This window comes from Anabrus simplex, chromosome 3 (assembly GCF_040414725.1).
Source record: "Anabrus simplex isolate iqAnaSimp1 chromosome 3, ASM4041472v1, whole genome shotgun sequence".
Classification (NCBI taxonomy): Eukaryota; Metazoa; Arthropoda; class Insecta; order Orthoptera; family Tettigoniidae; genus Anabrus; species Anabrus simplex.
The window spans coordinates 493,713,623-493,735,563 of record NC_090267.1 but is presented as its reverse complement, the minus strand read 5'-3'; the positions used below and the strand labels follow the sequence as shown (position 1 = coordinate 493,735,563).

The 21,941-nt window shown below is 40.7% G+C and overlaps 1 protein-coding gene across 2 annotated transcripts in view; it reads right to left on the bottom strand.

Annotated features, from left to right (window-relative positions):
- Window positions 1-21,941, bottom strand: part of LOC136866560 (1-acylglycerol-3-phosphate O-acyltransferase Pnpla3) — a 125,597-nt gene that overhangs the window by 10,518 nt on the left and 93,138 nt on the right. For both annotated transcript variants that reach the window (XM_067143641.2, XM_067143643.2), the window contains 4 exons: window positions 17,415-17,560; window positions 8,596-8,689; window positions 6,127-6,295; window positions 2,915-3,068 (listed from right to left, as the gene is read on the bottom strand). In XM_067143641.2, the coding sequence (XP_066999742.2) occupies window positions 2,915-3,068; window positions 6,127-6,295; window positions 8,596-8,689; window positions 17,415-17,560 (563 nt within the window). The remainder of the gene's footprint in view (window positions 1-2,914; window positions 3,069-6,126; window positions 6,296-8,595; window positions 8,690-17,414; window positions 17,561-21,941) is intronic.

Here is a 21,941-nt window from a genome sequence, read left to right as displayed (position 1 = left end):
AGAGAGAAAACTACTTTTAACTCAGAATTACTTAGAAATCAGACTTATGCAATACATCACATATTTACTGAAAAACGAATGGAATAGACCTACATGTGTAAATCCTTGCAAATAATAAATACATTAAGACAGAAAATATTATTTTGAACTTGGCCCGGCCTTAAAGAAATCTAATAGTTTGGCTTGTTTCACTTTTCTTGCATTAAGAATATAAACCTCCTTTAGCAAACTTGGTAATGCATTCAAAGCATTTTCACAACAACTTTTCGCACTGATGTAATGCCTACACACTTCGATAGCACTTAATACTTCACTCAGTTCAGGTGTCAAGATTCAAGTCATTATCTCCATCTCCAATGTCACTATCGCTTGTAGCTGGTCCATCACCGCCGCATTGTTGGCATACATCAGCAATAATCTCTTCATCCGGTAGTTCTCCACATACAGCCAGATTGTCATTGAAATGCACAAAAGTATCGAATTCTATTTTTTATACACCCACCGGTAGCGTTAGCTCATTGCCAGACAAAACTTCGTCCCCATAATCATAATTAGAGGCAACCTTTTCTCATAAGACACCAGCTTTGTGGGAACAGTTGCTGATTGTGGAGGATGACACCTGCTTCCAGGCAGCCGAAATAAAGTTCATGGCTTGTAGCAAATTAATGGAGAGAGGTTCATTTCCTGCATTACTCAGTGTTATTAAATGTTGAACCAGCATTTTTCTATAATGCGCTTTGAAATTTGCAATGATGCCCAAATCAAGCAGTTGTAGAACACTGGTACAGTTAGGAGGGAAAAATTCCATTTGGACATTCTCCAGAACAATTTGAGGTGGATGTGCTGCACATCGATCCATAAGAAGAAGGATCTTCTTCTGTTTCTTTTTCATTTTAATGTCCAGTTTTTTTCAACCACTGTTCCATTGGATTCAAATTTCTTAGGTTTTGTTTTCAGGCATTTGCTCTATTAACCAGCATTTCATCTTAGGTCTAACACTAGACTCATCAGAGTGGGATGTGTCAGACCCTACCCACTGACGCTGGGGTGCATGCAGGTGAACTTATCAGAAGCCTTATAATGGGCGTAGTCTGATAACTGCATACGGGAGATAAAACTCCACATTAGGAAGGAGACTGTAGAATAGACCGGTCTCATCATAGTTGCAGATGTTTGGAGGCTGATAATCGCTTACAATACCCGGCAGAACCTCTTCTTTCTAGTGTTGCACTGTGACGTCGTCTGCAGATTTTGAGTCACCGCAAAATGTTCTCCCTGCGATTCCATGACGATCTTTAAAACCTTGCAACCATCCTGATGAAGCCTTGAAAGCAGCAGTGATACTCATCATTTTAGCTAAATCTATCGGCTTTGCCTTCGACATGTCTCCACTAATTGGTAGAGCTGCAGCCTGCTTTTGCTGGAACCATGTGAAAAGTGCTTTCTCCAAACCTACGCACCATCCTTCTTGCCGACGGCTGTGCTTTGCTGATTTTGAACCCAGTTTTAAGAACTCATCCAAAATAGTGTTTCTTTTACTGATGACTGTACATAGCGTGGTATAAGCAATGCCTAAGTCTGAAGCGATTTCAGTTTTTGTTTTGTGTGGACTAGTGTCCACTTTTCGTATAACTTTTTCCCTTTTCTGTTCTCCATGGCTAATCAAAAGCAACTGAATGACAGGCAAAACTACTGTTCAATAGTAAACGCCAGATACTGGCATTGTGGACAGTTTATTCTTCGTTGTTCCCACGAAAGAAATTCTCATATTCAAACAAATTTACTGTATTTTCTTTTGTTTCCGCACCGAAACCGCCCATTTTGCTTACAATGTACCTTAATCTTTGGTGGCGTGTTAAAAACGACGAAGGTAGAGGAGGAGCGAAGGGGGCTCGTCTTTGTTAAGCCGCCAGTAAGTAAGGGTCAACAATGTCACTCGGCGAAACTCTGTGTTCTGTTTCAACACCCAAACCCGATCGCTCTACTTCCGCCTATGCCAACAAAGATGAAATTTCGTAAATACAGTAGTCTCTTTGTAAAAAGCACATTTTCATTACAATTACGCAAAACTCAGTTATATATCACTGGCACTTAATACGTATAACAGCGAATTACGTATAAATAAGATTTAATTAACACGCTTTTAAATTATATTTTGCCGGAAACTAAAGGAAATTACGTACAAATATGAACTATGTAGAACAGAGTTATGTATAAAGCAGGTTTAACTGTATTTGGGATAATTTCCCCAGAATTATATGTCACTTCAAATACATCCATATCAGAAAAACTTGTCCCAGTCATCAGAGGGCTGTCACATATCAATCGGGAGGGATTCAGTTATTACATTTACTGCGAAGTAAACAAACATAATAGCGACACTAAAAAGGTGAGAGAGAGAAAGAGAGAAAGAGAGAGAGAGAGAGAGAGAGAGAGAGTGTGTGTGTGTTTTTTCAGATAATTGTCATGCTAATTCAGGTAAATCTTCAGCAACTATGAAATAGAAAAAGGCAAGGACTGGGAAGAAGAGCTGTAGCCATAATAACAGCTCTCGTATTTGCCTGATTTAAAAATAGGGAAACAACGGAAAACAATATTCAGGGCTGCCGATAGTGCATTTCGAACATATGATCTGTAGAATGCAAGTTACACCTATACGGCCCGTACAACCCATTCGGTTATTACATTACTATAGCTGCATCTTCCCATCTTTAGATTACACTCACCATAAGAACACTATAATCAAAGTTACACTTCCTCGTATGGTGGCGTGTCGCTTTAGTGTTGATAATATTTCGAGATTTTATTTCCTGTGCTTGACCTCAATGCTACGAGTTTTTAGCTTACCTGCAATAATTCCTAATTTAGAAGGTTATCTTAAAAAATTAAATTAAAAACAAAACAGACAACTCACCATCAATGAGCGTATTTTGGGAAACCCAAGTACTTGACATAGGTTCGTCCCAATCGCTATCGTATTCCAACTGAGTGTTGTTCTCACGTTCCTCTGGTGACAGCATAGCGCTGGTGTCTGCATCGGTCACATCAAAGATTTCTGTAACTTTCACCTGAACAGAAGAGAAACTAGTGATTACAAACACCATTACATAACAAAGACTGGGAGGGACACTCTGTGACAGGGCCCTTTACCAGTATTACACGCTTCATTAGACCTGAACAATGGTTCAGTACAAAGGTTAACAGGAAAACGAAATATTCCTTGCACCTACTGCACTAATCTCTGAATGAAGAGTACTTGACACAATCCTTTAGGTCAATATTTAAAATAATTTCAAGAGCCTCAACAAATTCTGGCATGAATAAAAGGAAGGAAAATATAAAAAGGGAGTGAGGAATTTTGGAGCAATAACTACAGTCCACAGTAAATGGCCAGGCTGCACAGTCTAGGGGTAGTGTGCCTGTCTCTTAGCAGAAGGCTTTGATTCCACGTCACGGAGATTTTTACTTGGATCTGAGGGCTGGACTTTCTATGTGAGAACGATTTATAGGGTTTGTTCAAAAAGAAATGAGCCGAAGGCTATAAAATGAAAACCACTGAAAGGATCATAACGTTATTGCCTGCAGAAGAAAGTGCTGACCCAAACTCACCACTAAAGGGACACGAGTGCACGTCCATGTGATGACAGAGCAAACAAATGCACCCGTTGACCGTCCACTCCACTCAGTTGTGCTGTAAACAGTGAAATGGAGGTTTTAAAAGTAGAGCAAAGAGGTGTAGTGCGTTTCCCGACAGTGGAAGAGGTGTGGGGAATGGAAATTCATCGAAGAAAGGCACAAGTCTATGGAAAGCACTGCATGTCCATTGCAAGGATCAAGGAATGGCACAAGCGATACAGGGAGATGTCGTTGGTCTGGAACGCCACACCACGTTACCAATTCCATTGTCCAGCAGGTGGATGCCGTCATTATGCAAGACCAGCCAGTTATGAAAGCAGCCATTGTGCAGAGGACGAAGTGAACATCAAATATGTTCACGCCATCGTTAAGAACAGATTGAAATTCTGCAAAACGTGTACCCAGTGGGTGTCTCACAGTATTCAACCAGTACAGGAAGCACGTCGAATGGACCTCTCTCTTGAACATCTGCTGTGCTATGCCAAGGAAGGGAATAATAATAATAATAATAATAATAATAATAATAATAATAATAATAATAATAATAATAATAATAATAATAATAATAATAATAATAATGCTATTTGCTTTACGTCCCACTAACTACATTTTTGGTCTTCGGAGACGCCGAGGTGCCGGAATTTAGTCCCGCAGGAGTTCTTTTACGTGCCAGTAAATCTACCGACACGAGGCTGACATATTTGAGCACCTTCAAATACCACCGGACTGAGCCAGGATCGAACCTGCCAACCGAGCTTGATAGCTGCAGTCGCTTAAGTGCGGCCAGTATCCAGTATTCGGGAGATAGTAGGTTCGAACCCCACTGTCGACAGCCCTGAAAATGGTTTTCTGCGGTTTCCCATTTTCACACCAGGCAAATGCTGGGGCTGTACCTTAATTAAGGCCACGGCCGCTTCCTTCCCACTCCTAGCCCTTCCCTGTCCCATCGTCGCCACAAGGCCTATCTGTGTCGGTGCGGCGTAAAACAACTAGCAAGAACCTGCCAAGTTGGGGTCAGAAGGCCAGCACCTCAATCGCCTGAGCCACTCAGCCCGACAGGAAGGGAATAAGTTTCTGTCATGAGTAGTCGCTGGAGATGAGACATGATGACCGAGTCAAAATGACAAAGTCTCAGGAGGAATCATGCAGGATTGCTGCCACCTAAAAAATCCACATCGTCACCATAAGACCTATCTGTGTTGGCACGACGTAAAGCCACTAGCAAAAAAAATTTTAAAAAATATCCAAGACCGTCTGCATAGGTGCACGAAAGGTTATACTCAGCTTCTTCTTCGATCAAGAGGGCATTCTTCTTGTGGACTTCCTGCAGCATGGGACAACGGCGAATGCATAGTAATAGTCACAAACCTTGACCACCCTTCACAAAGCAATCAAATCAAATCAACCAGGACAGCTCACCGACGGGATCATGCAAGGCCCCATACAGCAAACACAGTTAAGGAGTTCTTGCAGACATTCCTCAGTCACCCTATCTCCCTGTGATCATGCTATTTTTGGTGAGCTGAGGAGGCTCTGAGAGGAAAATTATTCACCTCATAGACGACGTCAATCAGTACATTCGGAACTGGATCGCAACGCAGCCCCAGGAATTTTAAGAGATGGCCATTCACCGCCTTGTGTTGCAGTGGAACAAGTGCCTCGACAGTGCTGGGCAATAATTTTGAAATAACGGTACACATTTTATAGCTTCTTTTTATTGTATTGTATTTTTTTTGTATTTTTATTTTATAGTGTTCCTTCTTTTTCTAGAATACAATCAAGACAAATGTGCAAGAGCTTAAGCGGAAAACTGTCGAACTTAATAAAGAACCAGTGAAGTGACAAAGAATGAAATCAAAGACGTTTTAGTTTAGAAATAGTTTTTAATTTGTATAATTTTAATCTTAAATAACAAACACAACCCCCACCCTCCCTCACCAATTAAGTGTCCCTTACTAACACATTTTAATTTTAATTATGAAATGTTTTATGCTTTTTCACCTAAGCTTTAAGTAAAACAGCTGATGATGATTGCTAAGCAATCAAAACATGTACTGTAAGCTTTTAATGGCATAAAAATTTAGCCGAAGGCTAAATAATAAAAAGTATCGATCAGGTGGAACCTTTTACTTAATTGTTTTGATTACAATATCGATACGGAATGAAGTGGATAGTATGTAATAAATGTGAGTTACCGCCACTTGAGAAAGATGGAGTTATCTGGTTAAAGTTTGGATTTACATAAATACTTTTCTGGTCTTGGAGGTGCAGAGGTGCTAGACTTTTGTCCCACAGTGATTCTTTTAAGTACTAATAAATCTACCAACAAAAGGCTGGTGTATTTGAGCACTTTAAATATCACTGGACTGAGCCAGTTTCGAACCGAGTTACTCGGGTTCAGAAAGCCAGCACTCTGTGTCTCGGTCACTCAGACTAATGGTTTATTATTTTCAAATACGACGAGTTGTTTCAGCACAGACACGTAGTTACCTTGTTGTTCTCGTCCATATAGTAAAACGCCATTATGGCCTCATGGTGCGAGGTAACTTGAAGTATGTGATCAAACGTATCGTCATCCAGTGGGAGATCAGTTCCTGTCCTGTTGATGGTCATGCTGGGCCATCTCGATAATGACCTACTTGGAGCATGCTGCTGTGAACTAAAACAAAAGAAATTCATATGATTGCAATATTTTCTAGTATTTATTACTCTTGCACTAATTTTGACAGAACTTCAAGATCATACATTTTTTTTAAATTTTTAATTTTTTTGCTAGTAGCTTTACGTCGCACCGACACAGATAGGTCTTATGGCGACGATGGGACAGGAAAGGGCTAGGAGTGGGAAGGAGGCGCCCGTGGCCTTAATTAAGGTACAGCCCCAGCATTTGCCTGGTGTGAAAATGGGAAACCACAGAAAACCATTTTCAGGGCTGCCGACAGTGGGGTTCGAACCACCTATCTCCCGAATACTGGATACTGGCCGCACTTAAGCGACTGCAGCTATCGAGCTCGGTGGTCATACATTTTCATACAAGGTAGATCAAACTTACAACCTAAATTTTTTTATGTTGGTTTGAAATTTGAATCCACACTTATCTCAAATGCAAACATATAGAAGGAGTATGAAAATATTGTTGTTTGCGGATGAGGAGTCAAAAATACAGAAGTGCAAATCCAACTAGAGGCTTTAAATGACAATAATGAGGAATATGGTATGAAAATCAGTGTGGAGAAGAGCTAAATCAGGGCCTCTCAAACGCCCAAAATCTCATGGGTGCAAATTGAGGCGCAGAGTTCCTGAGCACAGTGCATCGGTCCCATTCGGCTGAGCTCGGACCAACGCTTCGTCTCTGGGCTACTCGGCTAAGCTCGGCTCGGATTTGGAGCGCTACGGTGCAAGTGAGGAACAGGAAGACAGGCGTACGGAAAGAGAGAGACAGTGCTATTGCTCCAAATCAAGTTACTCTGGTCAACCAAGCGAAGTCGTCTTTTGCACCGTGCATGCACTCTGAGAGGCCCTGAGCTAAACCATGATGGAAAGAGATGAAAGAGAAGGAAAAGGAACTGTTAGTATCAGGGGCCAAAACCTTGAGGTTGTTGAATGCTTCAAATATTTGGGAAGTGAAATAATGCAAAATGCAAGGTTGGATAAGGAGATCAGCAGAAGGATACAAGCAGGAAATATGTTCTACCAGAATGTAAGGAAACTGGTATGGAACACAGAAGTTAGTATGAAATGTAAGGAGATAATTTACACAATGTACTATATCCCTTTATTAATGTATGCATCAGATACTTGGACACGGACAGCAAGAAATGAGAGTAAAACTCAGGCCAGTGAGATGAAGTTTCTGAACAGTTTGGTAGGGAAGGCAAGGAGAGACAGACTATGAAATGTTGAGTTCATAAAAGAGATAGGAAGAGAAAAAATGAGTGATAGGATGGAGAAGAATAAACTGAGATGGTTTGGACATGTTACAAGGATGGAGGAGGGAAGGATACCAAAACAGGTGTTGGAGGCTAAGAGGGAAAGAGGGCAAGAGGGAGGTCCAGAGCAAGATGGATGGACTCAGTGAAGAACAGTATAAGATAAATAAGACTGGAATGGAACACAATTACTGAAGAGGAGTGGTGGACCTGGCAGGAGCTGAAGAAGGGGAAATGAAAATGATGAAATGACTTATCTTAAATGCAAATAGTTTGTTGGCCTACCAGCAGATAGAATGAGAAGAAATAGGATCGAAAGCGACTTTCAACCTATTAGGTCGTGTTACGTACATTTAGTACGTGATGAAGAGATGTTAAGTACAGAACAAAAATGGCCAACCAGACACCAGTGGGATCCGAACCCACAACCTCCCGATTTCGCGTCGGTTGCTCTACCAATTGAGCTATGGTGGCCTAGGCCATCTTTGTTCTGTTGGAAAGGATCTAAGCTACAGGTCTGGTACTACTACCATCACACTGTAGATTGCGTTCAAGTTGCCCGTTGAGGGCCAAGTCAATGAATATTGAATTTTCACGACCACATTGTAATCGAAAGCGACTTTCAACCTATTAGGTCGTGTTACGTACATTTAGTACGTGATGAAGAGATGTTAAGTACAGAACAAAAATGGCCAACCAGACACCAGTGGGATCCGAACCCACAACCTCCCGATTTCGCGTCGGTTGCTCTACCAATTGAGCTATGGTTGTGGGTTCGGATCCCACTGGTGTCTGGTTGGCCATTTTTGTTCTGTACTTAACATCTCTTCATCACGTACTAAATGTACGTAACACGACCTAATAGGTTAAAAGTCGCTTTCGATTACAATGTGGTCGTGAAAATTCAATATTCAAGAAATAGGATCTTTAAATAAATATTTTTGTAAGTTCTTTAAAGTAACTTCAGTGCCAATTAGTTAACTGATGGTTAATTACAGTAATTACAAAAAAACAGTGACTCCAAACTTACCCGTCATCTATGTTTAAAGTAAAATTGAAGTTCATCTTGTTATTTGTTGGGACATGATGAGGTGCATCTGGGATAGCCTCAATGTCACATGTACCTGCAAACATAAATGATCACACATGAGACTAACAGAACTTCATTTACTGGAGGAATTTTAATGCCACTGCAATGTAAGGGAGAAGATCCAGATTTTCAAAACCTTTCCGTAACTTGAACATAAATTTGTGTAGCAAAATTTGGTTAACTTAAACAAAAAACCAAAGGAATTAAAATTAACGGACAACAAATCCACTGTCAGATAGGTCTTATGGCGACGGTGGGATAGGAAAGGGCTGGGAGTGGGAAGGAAGCGGCCGTGGCCTTAATTAAGGTACAGCCCCAGCATTTGCCTGGTGTAAAAATGGGAAACCACAGAAAACCATTTTCAGGGCTGCCGACAGAGTGGTTCGAACCTACTGTCTCCCGAATACCGGATACTGGCTGCACTTAAGCGACTGCAGCTATCGAGCTCGGTAACAAAAGTATTAGTTGTCAAGAAATCAACTGAGGAAATACCAATAAACATTAAGGTAGGTGATGAAAATGTACAAGGAAGTCAATTTTGCTACTTGGGAAGCATTATCACTCAGGACAACAGGTGCACCACAGAAATCAGGAGGAGGATTGCTCTAGCTAAACAAGCCTTCAATAACAAAAAACAGCTTCTGACAAGCAGGAACAACAACATTAAAGTTAGGAAATAATTGCCAAAATGTTTGTGTGGAGTGTTTTGTTGTATGGTTGCAAAACATTGGTCTTAGCAAAACAGGATATAAAACTCCTGGAAGCAATGGAAATGTGGAAATGGAGGAGGATGCTGAAAATTAGTTGGACAGAGAAATAGTCAAACAATAGGGCCCTTAAGGAAATAGACAAAACAAGGGAATTGATCAACACTAAAGAAAAGAGGAAAACTAAATTCCTTGGGCACACACTTCGACATAACACATTCCTCACGACTCTGCTGGAAGGAAAAGTTCTGGGTAAGAAGGGAAGAGGAAGAAGTATCTGGATTCCGTGATGGACAGGCTGAATTTGAAAAAATATGTTGACCTGAAACGCTCAGCAGAGGAGAGACAAATGTGGTTGCAGCGACAAGGCTTTGCTTTTAGGATATGAATGAATGAATGAATGAATGAATGAATGAATGAATGAATGAATTAATGAATGAATGAATAAATGAAATTTGGTCAGTGTGCCATTTATTTCATAGAGCACAAATGTCTGTAAATTATAAATATGATTGGAATTACTAGTAAGCCTATATGCTACGTTTCAAAATAAATTACATCAGCGAGCTATGATCATTATTGTCGGAAATGAATATTGGAAACAAGTCATCATATATACAGAATTCAATAGAACTATACTGACAAAAAAAATCAGGGATGCTCTTTGTGTTACGTCAAGAACGATGATGCAATCGGATTGGCAGAGAAAATAAGGTTACTTTGCTACTTTCAGACGCACGAACTCGCCGTATTTGCAGAGCCAGCCGTGGCCTGTTGCTGTGCGTCAGAGAAGGCAGGGGGGGGGGGGGGGCAGAGGTAATGCTGGGTGCGAATGCACAATTTTCTTGTTCGTTTCCCAGCTCCAGTAGGCAGTGTACAGTTTCTTCTGCACAAACTGACTACTATGCAAACCCCGTAGAAAGAGAAGATGAACTTGTACTAAGAATGCAGGTCATTCATGGCACACCACTCATACTGCACTACTGCACCGTTGTGAACTGATCATCGAACTAGGAGGGGGGCATATTCAACATCTACTGTAATCAAACCATTGGACGTATTGGTTCCTTTGTTCAGTATACTGACACGGTGTAAGCTACACACAAGTTTAGTGTCAATGTGACATGAGACCGACAAGGTCGTATCATTTGAGATGACAGTCTTTTTATGAGTAAGTTGATTGAGCCTTTTCTTTTCATGCAATATTTTTGGTTTTTTGTTTCATCCATTCATTTTCTTTTTTCCTATTACAGATGATGGACACTTATTATTCCTTTTATTGACGGTCTCACAACGCTGCACAACATGTGTTCCACTTTTTTTTTTTTTTTTTTTTTTTTTAAGGATTTAAGTTTTATGTCAACCAAACGGGTTTTTAGACAAGAGGATTTGTTTACCTCAACATGTTTTTACTTTGTCTATAATGATCATTGTATTTTCATTCCACACACACATCGGTGTTTTTTGTTTTTGTTGTTGGTGTGCATAAATGTAATATTGAGCTTCTACTGAAGATGGCCTTTAGATAGGCTGAAACATGTATAGATATCGTCCCATCTAACAAAGATGGTTGTTTTGTATTGAAAAGGAGGATCATATAAGTACTTTTTATTTGTAAAGTGATAACCGTTAATATGGAATGAGATTTATAACATGCAAGAGACTTTCCTTCAATCACAATATTACATTTTCAACAAGTAGGCCTATTTAAGATCTAGATATAATTCAAAAGTTACAGGTTAACATCAGACAGCATACAACAAAGGGTCATACAGTGCTTTTAACCCTAGAATGGTCAGGATGGGCTTTTGAGACTCAGCAGTATGAAATTTTACAATTACCTAAAGTCTCAGCATTCAGAGGGCTGGTCATCTCTGTACCTTCCAGTAATGGTCATAGGAATGTGCTGCATTTCTTATCTACTGTGGGACCTTCATCACCTAGTCTTTTTTTTGTCACTTGTACAAAGTAGCAGTGGGTCTCTCAGGCCCGGCCTGACCGTTGAAGTACCAATTTGTCCAACACGCCGACAAGGTTATTTTGTACAACTTATGTTTCAAAGCTCTGACCGGGTTCATATCTTCCATAAACAATAGCATTAGTGTTTCCATGAAATTCTGAACATAGCAGCATCAAGTGGAATGATTTCAACAGGTGCAATAGAGAAAATGTTATATGATGATGAATTTGACAATTCAAACACTGCCCCAGATTTTATGAAAATCAATGGTCATTAATCCACCAGGGAATTTAATGAAGGATGAGAAAAAAAGAAAACCATAGATGCAACTGTAGCTCGTTTCAGTGTTACAGCGATTACAGAGGATTCAAATGCAGGTAGTTCTGCTCATTATTTTGTTGATAAAGACAGAAAAAACTAAGGAATTTTCTGGCTGGAACTTCTTTAAGTGTTTTTTACACGTTACATTTTGCTTGGCATATTAAGAACCTTTGTGTTCATTTTTGGAAAATGGTGTTAAAAAATACACTAACCAAACCAAACCCACAGCACTTAATGCCCTGGAAAGGGCCTTGGCCTGCCTAGTGACCGCTGCTCAGCCTGAAGGCCTGCAGATTATGAGGAGTCGTGTGGTCAGCATGACACATCCTCTCGGCTGTTATTCTGGGCTTTCGAGACCGGGGGTGCCATCTCACCATCAGATAGCTCCTCAATTCTAATCACGTAGGCTGAGAACCTCGAACCAGCCCTCAGGTCAAAAAATCCCTGACCTGGACGTGAATCGAACCCAGGGTCTCCGGGCGAGAGGCAGGCATGCTACCTCTACACCACGGGGCCGGTTAAAAAATACACTGGTGGAAAAAAATATCCAAACACCATGAAATAAGGAATGTAGAATATGGAAATTTTGGCAATATATTTGTCGAGTTAATTTATTTAATTGATTAAAGGTACAAGACTACAGGTTAATATCCACGCAAGGAAAGTCATCACAAATGTTCCATGCTGGTCATTAATAACCTGCGCAGGTGCTCAGCTGGCCTCCTCCTAAACAACACACGGCCATCACTGGCAGGCACCAAGGCAGAACCGGCTTTCATCAGAAAACACAACGGACCTCCACTCCATCCTCCAATAAGCTCTTGCTTGACACCACTGAAGTCACAGACGGCAATGGTTTGGGGTAAGTGGAATGTACGCTGCAGGGCATCTGGCTCGGAGCTGTCCTTCAAGTAACCAATTTCGAACAGTTTGTTGCGTCAATGTGATGCCATCTGCTGAATTTTGTTTTTTATGTTGTCATTTAATCTTCTTATGCTAATTTTAAGGACGCTTTCTCTCAAAGCATTGATACTTTGTCAATATATGAATTTTTCATCTAAACAGTGTTATGTGGCTGAAGTTGTTAATAATATACGCAACATGTACATGTTTGTGGGTTACTGTAGTCACGTCCTAGTTCGTGAACCATGGGCAACGGCTGAGTGGCCTAGTAAGTGGTCCTGAGAGTTGGGATACCAGTTGTTATGGAATGGGAGTGGGCATCTCGGACATATTCTGAGTCGTGGCCCTCCTTGTGCTCAGGCGGCTAGGACTATACAATTCACCGGTGGTCCTTAAATCGTTAGATGAAAGATCCTCACTTGGACTATATGCAAGTAGGGTAGCATCCTGCTTCATGAATTTACCAAGCTCAGAACATTTTAAGCAAGCCTCGGACCTATGGGAGTAATGGAGTCCCACTCCCATTTGACAGGCGAGGGACTCCTTGGAAACAACTTGGCGAACGAAATGGAATTCGATGGGGAGCTATCAATATTAATGGGGCTTATGGAAGAAAGAAGGTAGAACTGGCTGGGTCAGCAAAGAGGATGCATCTGGATGTGCTAGGAGTAAGTGATATTCGGGTAAGGGGAGATAACGAGGAAGAGATAGGAGATTATAAAGTGTACTTGACAGGTGTTAGAAAGGGAAGGGCAGAGTCTGGGGTAGGGCTCTTTATCAGAAATACCACTGCACGCAACATAGTTTCTGTTAGGCACGTAAATGAGCGAATGATGTGGGTAGATTTGTCAGTTGCAGGAATTAGGACAAGAATTGTGTCCATGTATTCACCATGTGAGGGTGCAGATGAGGATGAAGTTGACAAGTTTTATGAAGCATTGAGTGACATCGTGGTCAGGGTCAACAGCAAGGATAGAATAGTGCTAATGGGCGATTTCAATGCGAGAGTTGGGAATAGAACTGAAGGATACGAAAGAGTGAATGGTAAATGTGGGGAAGATATGGAAGCTAATGGGAATGGGAAGCGTTTGCTGGACTTCTGTGCTAGTATGGGTTTAGCTGTTACGAATACATTCTTCAAGCATAAGGCTATTCACCGCTACACATGGGAGGCTAGGGGTACCAGATCCACAATAGACTATATCTTAACAGACTTTGATACAGGAAATCTGTTAGGAATGTAAGAGTTTTTCGGGGATTTTTCGATGATACAGACCATTATCTGATCTGTAGTGAACTAAGTATCTCTAGGCCTAGGGTAGAGAAAGTGAAATCTGTCTGCAAACGAATAAGGGTAGAAAATCTCCAGGACGAGGAAATTAGACAGAAGTACATGGATATGATTAGTGAGAAGTTTCGAACAGTAGACAGTAAGCAGGTTCAGGATATAGAAAGTGAATGGGTGGCATACAGGGATGCTGTAGTAGAAACAGCAAGGGAATGCCTAGGAACAACTGTGTGTAAAGATGGGAAAAGGCGAACATCTTGGTGGAATGATGAAGTGAGAGCAGCCTGTAAACGTAAAAAGAAGGCTTATCAGAAATGGCTCCAAACAAAGGCCGAGGCAGACAGGGATTGGTACGTAGATGAAAGAAACAGAGCGAAACAAGTAGTTGTTGAATCCAAAAAGAAGTCATGGGAAGATTTTGGTAATAACCTGGAAAGGCTAGGTCAAGCAGCAGGGAAACCTTTCTGGACAGTAATAAAAAATCTTAGGAAGGGTGGGAAAAAGGAAATGAACAGTGTTTTGAGTAATTCATGTGAACTCATAATAGACCCCAGGGAATCACTGGAAAGGTGGAGGGAATATTTTGAACATCTTCTCAATGTAAAAGGAAATCATCCTGGTGGTGTTGCAAACAGCCAAGCTCATGGGGAGGAGGAAAATGATGTTGGTGAAATTATGCTTGAGGAAGTGGAAAGGATAGTAAATAAACTCCATTTTCATAAGGCAGCAGGAATAGATGAAATTAGACCTGAAATGGTGAAGTATAGTGGGAAGGCAGGGATGAAATGGCTTCATAGAGTAGTAAAATTAGCTTGGAGTGTTGGTAAGGTACCTTCAGATTGGACAAAAGCAGTAATTGCACCTATCTACAAGCAAGGAAACAGGAAGGATTGCAACAACTATCGAGGTATCTCATTGATTAGTATACCAGGCAAAGTATTCACCGACATCTTGGAAGGGAGGGTGCGATCAGTCGTTGAGAGGAAGTTGGATGAAAACCAGTGTGGTTTCAGACCACAGAGAGGCTGTCAGGATCAGATTTTCAGTATGCGCCAGGTAATTGAAAAATGCTACGAGAGGAATAGGCAATTGTGTTTATGTTTCGTAGATCTAGAGAAAGCATATGACAGGATACCGAGGGAAAAGATGTTCGCCATACTGGGGGACTATGGAATTAAAGGTAGATTATTAAAATCAATCAAAGGTATTTATGTTGACAATTGGGCTTCAGTGAGAATTGATGGTAGAATGAGTTCTTGGTTCAGGGTACTTACAGGAGTTAGACAAGGCTGTAATCTTTCACCTTTGCTGTTCATAGTTTACATGGATCATCTGCTGAAAGGTATAAAATGGCAGGGAGGGATTCAGTTAGGTGGAAATGTAGTAAGCAGTTTGGCCTATGCTGACGACTTGGTCTTAATGGCAGACTGTGCCAAAAGCCTGCAGTCTAATATCTTGGAACTTGAAAATAAGTGCAATGAGTATGGTATGAAAATTAGCCTCTCGAAGACTAAATTGATGTCAGTAGGTAAGAAATTCAACAGAATTGAATGTCAGATTGGTGATACAAAGCTAGAACAGGTCGATAATTTCAAGTATTTAGGTTGTGTGTTCTCCCAGGATGGTAATATAGTAAGTGAGATTGAATCAAGGTGTAGTAAAGCTAATGCAGTGAGCTCGCAGTTGCGATCAGCAGTATTCTGTAAGAAGGAAGTCAGCTCCCAGACGAAACTATCTTTACATCGGTCTGTTTTCAGACCAACTTTGCTTTACGGGAGTGAAAGCTGGGTGGACTCAGGATATCTTATTCATAAGTTAGAAGTAACAGACATGAAAGTAGCAAGAATGATTGCTGGTACAAACTTGTGGGAACAATGGCAGGAGGGTACTCAAAATGAGGAGATAAAGGCTAATTTAGGAATGAACTCGATGGATGAAGCTGTACGCATAAACCGGCTTCGGTGGTGGGGTCATATGAGACGAATGGAGGAGGATAGGTTACCTAGGAGAATAATGGACTCTGTTATGGAGGGTAAGAGAAGTAGAGGGAGACCAAGACGACGATGGTTAGACTCTGTTTCTAACGATTTAAAGATAAGAGGTATAGAACTAAATGAGGCCAAAACACTAGTTGCAAATCGAGGATTGTGGCGACGTTTAGTAAATTCTCAGAGGCTTGCAGACTGAACACTGAAAGGCATAACAGTCTATAATGATAATGTATGTATGTATGTATGTATGTATGTATGTACCACTTTTAACCAATAAGCAACTAATGTATCGGCAAGGTGGAAAATAAAAAATACTTAGTTGTGAAGTAGGTCCAGTGTGTCGACGCCACAGACAGGTGGATTGCAGGCGCTCACCTAGCCTCCTCCTAAACAACACACGGCCATCATGGCACCAAGGTTGAACTGGATTTCATCATAAAATACAACGGACCTCCACTCCATCCTCCAATGAGCTCTCGCTTGACACCACTGAAGTCGCAGATTGCAGTGGTTTCGGGTAAGTGGAATGTACGCCGCAGGGCACCTGGCTCGGAGCTGTCCTTCAACTAACTGATTTTGACCAGTTTGTTGTATCACTATGATGCCATCTGCTGCTCGAATTACTGCTGCAGACTCAGTCCACTGTGCCACAGCCATACGCTGAATATGACAGTCCTCCCGCGGGGACGTCCAGAACCCAGTCTTATTCCGCGCGTACCTTCTCGTGACCAGTGCTGCCAGCACACATGTACAGTGGGGATATTCCTGCCAAGTAGTTCTGCAATAGCACGGAAGGAAAATCCACCTTCACATAGCCCTATTATACGGCCTCGTTCAACCGCAGTGAGCTGTTGATACTGGCCTCTTCGTCATCGTAAAGGCATTCTTGACCCACTCACAGTCACTCTGTCAAATTTCACAGGTAACTAACGCTCTTGCACAGTACAGCCCGTATGTAAAGCAAATCTGATGTGCAACGTCATGGGGCCGGTACTAGCGCCACGCTAATGCGATTAGAGAGAAATATGAATCAGCGTCATCTTTCAGATGTATAAACACGCCTGCCAACGTTCGTTAATCTAGCACAACCCTTTCTTGGTGTTTGGATATTTTTTTCTGCCAGTGTAGATATATTAAGTATATACTGTTTGTCACAAATTTTCATATCAGTGTGTGTTTTGAACCCTAAATGTTATGACAATTTTCAGATGACATTTTTGAATTTGTTTCAAAGTCAAGGATTCTAAAAAATGTTTTCAGGGTATTGATATTACTTATCTATAAATTTTTTGCAAAATATGTTTTTAGTGAAAAGGCATGGTTAAAAAGGTTTAGCTAATTGTTTTTATACTGGGTCTACCAGACCCAGCCTGATCATTGACATCAAGGTTTCCACCCGACCGCTCTAGAAGTAAAATATGATTCACTTGAAGAGTTTTCAAGATTTTACAATAGCTAACTCTCTATTGTTTCTTCCAAACAGTGACAACCACAGAGTTGAAATCTAGTTTAATAAATGTTAAATGACTAGCTTTCTAGCTTGCTATGAGCTAACAAAATGTCAAAATTGAGATGAAAATATAACTTACTGCCTCCATACTCGGTGAGAGCAAGCTGACAGGTTATCTTGGCACTCAGTTGTTGTCGTTTCTTATTAATATTGTTGAGGACATCATTCAGCTGGTCTAAAAAGTACTTGCTCACATGCCACAGATCAGGAGCTGCAGTGATGAACCTGAGAAGAAGTTTGTATACTTTTTATTCTTTTTCCTTGTATTTTCAAATTTGTTTCATTACTCAGTCCTACAAAGATGGTTAAAATGTGGGTACAAACAATAATAATAACAACAGAGTAACCGTTCTAGGCAAGGAAAGAATGTTTTAAGATTGTCAGCAGTTTTGGAAAGCTATCAAACAAACCCCATGGCACTACAGCCTTGGCAGGACTTGGCCTACCAAGCGACTGCTGCTCAGCCCGAAGGCCTGCAGACTACTAGGTGACGTATGGTCAGTGCAATGTATCCTCTTGGCCGTTATTCTTAGCTTTCTAGGCCGGTTGGAAAGCTATCAGTTTTTGAAAACTTCAGGCAACTTAATGACAGATTAATTGGAATATACAACATGTCAAATTTTAATGTTCATCAAAATGTACAGAAATAATGGAAAATATAATCATTCAACGATTATTCATTTTCAAATGATGATTGTTTCTGGATCTTAAAACTACATGGTTAGAAGAATTGCAATTTCAGGAAACCTGGTGAGGTTCATATATAAAACTATTCAAGAATTTGCAGTTTGCTTACAGACATAATACAGAAATAATTTAAAAATTAAAATTGGTTTTAATTCTAAAGCTCATTCCACATTAAGAAAAAAAACAGTATTGCTCTTATGGACCTACAAGGAGTGAGCACACCCCCTCTAAGACAACCATAATTCCTCGTGTATAAGGGATATTAACGTATTAGGAAATACGGATAAAAAGAATGGGGCAATTTTGCTCGTGAATTATTGAAATAACTACATAACATTTTCTTTTTTGTAAATATATTTGTAGAGAGGAAGTACAATGGCAGGAACAGCCATCACTTCGTTGTCTTCCTTCATTTTCCTTCTTCTGTGTTCCTCTGGTACAAGAATCGTGTAGTCCCTCAGTCTGTGAACCACCGGCAGGTCACTTTTGTAGTGAAGTCATCTACAATGTTTAATTGTTGCATGTGTGTTTTTAGGCTTTAAATCAGTGCGCACTTGTCTTGTATGAGTGAGAGTTGGTTTTATATTGCATAGTATTTGTGTGCGTTCTATTATTTTCGTACTGTACAGAAATTGTTACTAAAGAGTTTGGTGTTGTGGTGTGCAGCGATACATCATGGCATAACTTACACTGATAAAAAAATTGCCGTGTGATTTATTTGTGCCTGGTTTTGTTATTTAGCTGTTCTTTCTTAAACACATTTTAATTTTTACACTTTTTTTATGGTCACATTTATTTTTTACTATTGTTTTTGTGAGCAATACGACAGCACAATAGTACCCCGCGTTGCCTGGGGAAATTTATTAATTGCAATTAAATGCATCCCTCACCCCTCGAGCCATAAAAAAAATATTATTTTTCTATTTTCTCCCCCAGTTTGCTATACATTCCAATGCTGAGGTCTTTTATGTGCCGTAGTTTACTTCTGATTCTCTACAAACCAAAAATAGCCCTTATAAATCCCTCGTCCCCTTTAGTTCATAAAAGTAATTTATTTTCAGCTTAGTTTGTTCCGCTTTATATCTTTAACATAAATACCGAATTTCACAAATTTATGTGCCACCATCTACCCGTGATGGTGATGAGCAGAGCTGTTAGATATGGCAACCCTGTTGTCATAAGAGCAATAATGTTTTCTTAACATGGAACGAACTATAGTAACATGGACAGCAAGCATGTTATTTGAACTTCTGACAGACATCTGAGAGGCAATAAAAATATACACGGTGGTCGGAAACAAAGTGAATCGGGTATGTGTGTGTTAGGTCATGGTACGAAATAATCTGAAGAATAATTTGATTTCTCACGATGATGTTATTTTATAAGCTTCTCGAGTTAGCCAATCAAATCGCTTTGCGGGCGAACTGAAATGGCTTCACGAGGCGATGTTGTTAAACCTGCACGTGACTCAAGACCAGCTTGTGAGCCATGCCAAGAAATCAGCATCAAACACTAACGTACTGTGGGTTTCAGTTAGTGTCACCATAGCGCACTTGCTATGCCGTGATCCTGTCAGTTCGGAGGTCCGTGTTTCAATTCCTCCCCGGTCATCGTCGATTGGTGCTTCGCCAATCCTGTTTACAGTAGTAATGGATGACATCATCAGAACAGCAAAAGCAGCATATGGAGGAAAAGGAATGAACATGTTATTTGCAGATGATATTGTGATTTGGGGAGAAGAGGCCATGAATGTTCGAGAACAGTTGGATGTGGTGAATGAGAGGATCGAAGAATGTGGATTGAAAATAAGTGTAGAAAAGAGTAAAACTCTTGTTATGACTAGAGAGGAGAAAGAAGGGGAAGGTCAGATTAGACTTGCAGACAAGCCCCTGGAAGTAGTGGAGATGTTCAAATACCTGGGGAGTGAATTGATGGAGAATACTCGACTGGATGCTGAAATTAGTAAGAGGATTCAAGCTGGAAGCTGTTTCTATCATAGTGTAAGAAACATGTTATGGGACAAAGATTGCCAATGCAAGCAAAGGAAACTATGTACAAGATGTATTATGTACCCACAACAACTTACTGTACAGAGCAGAAACTTGGACAATGACAAAGAAGGATGAGAGTCGAATACAGGCAGCCAAAATGATGTTCTTGAGGAGTGTGATACAGAAGAGCAGAAGAGACAAAGTAAGAATATCCGGGAAAAAATTGGAGTGGAAAAAATTAATGGTAGAATATAGAAGAACCGACTAAGATGGTTTGGGGACATAAAGTGAATGAGTGATGAAAGAATGCAAAAACACGTGATGGAAATGCAAATGCAAGGAAGGAGAGGCCACAGACGACCACGAGTGAGATGGAAGGACACAATCGCATGCAGTATTAGAGAAAGAAACCTGGACTGGAAGGAGGAGTGGTGGAAGGACTGAAGAAAGTGCAGAGCAACCATATTTGCCCCTACCCGGCTACAGCTGGATAATGGGAAATGATGATGATGATGATGATGATGATGATGATGATGATGATGATGATGATGCTTTCAAGCCAGACTTAAGCCACATTAAGATTTAGCAACATTTCCCTCGCAAAGCCTATTTGTAGTCACCCGCGAAGTGATCTGCTTGGCTGACGTCAGCAGCTGATAAAATGACAACGGTGCAAGATATTGAATTTTTTTTTCAAATTATTTATCTGCATGACCAACATTCTAACGATCATCCACCCGCTCCACGTTGTCTGTGACCACCCGGTATACGATGAATCTTTTTTGGTAATATTTAGAATTCATTCAAATGATTGTGCACACGTGGCTATGTGTCCCATCCTCTTAGATGTCCATAAATAATTTTTGCATCCACTCATAAAGACAAACTTTAAACCTGTAGCAACCTAGAAACATAAAAATAAAGCACTTAACAAAACAGAGGGGAAAGGTACTTGTTACGCTACCTATATCACGAGAAAAGAAATTATCTACAGTAATAAGAGACGTACTAGAGGACTTGGTAGGTATACAGGGTGATACAAACAACACATTGACGATGCTAAGTACGGTGTATGGGACGCCAAACTGATCACACGGTATATCGAGAGGGAACCCATGCAAAGAAATGCATGGTTTGGTGCGGTAGAGCATCAAAATTTGATAGCACTCCGGATGTGGTTGTGGTATTTGAAGACACTGCCAAGTATAAAGATGGGGAGATTTTTCTTGTCCTTTTGTGTTTTCATGTCTGTCCTTGTCTCCTCTTTCTGTTGCTACCTCCTCCCACAATGAACTGTCATTTTTATCCTATTATATGTTCTTATCTCTCTGCACAGTATATGGCTTGCTTTTGATACTTGTTTCTTCATTTCCAATTAATTATATTCTGGAAAGAATTGTGTACACTAGTTTACTATTTCAAAGTTGCTAAATCATGTCTACATTTTCCGGGCTTGTAGGCCGTGGTCCAGGAGCATGTGATGGTCCCAACGTTTCACCAGACACTGCGTTCGGCATTATGAAGGGTTCCGACTGATTTCGATGGTTATGAAACTTGCAGTAAAATGGAGTAGTGTTGCAATTCCACCTCATTATATAGTGCAGGCTGGGTCTGCCATGCTCGAGGGGCTGTCGATGATTGGCTGTTCTTCGGCCAATGAATGAAGCATTAAGGAGCCTGACATTGTTCCACTTGCCTTGGCGGAGACAGGCAACTCATCAGCCATTCTTTTTTCTGGTCTGCCGCAGCCATCGTGTTCTCCAGGATTTAATGCTTTCAGGACTGGAAATCAGGCTTTGTTGACCCATTCAGATTCCTCCTGAACCACATCAACACCTTCAACTGTAAGGAGTAATCTGAATGGGTCAACAAAGCCTGGTTTCCAGTCCTGAGGACACGACGGCCGCGGCAGACCAGAAAAACAAACA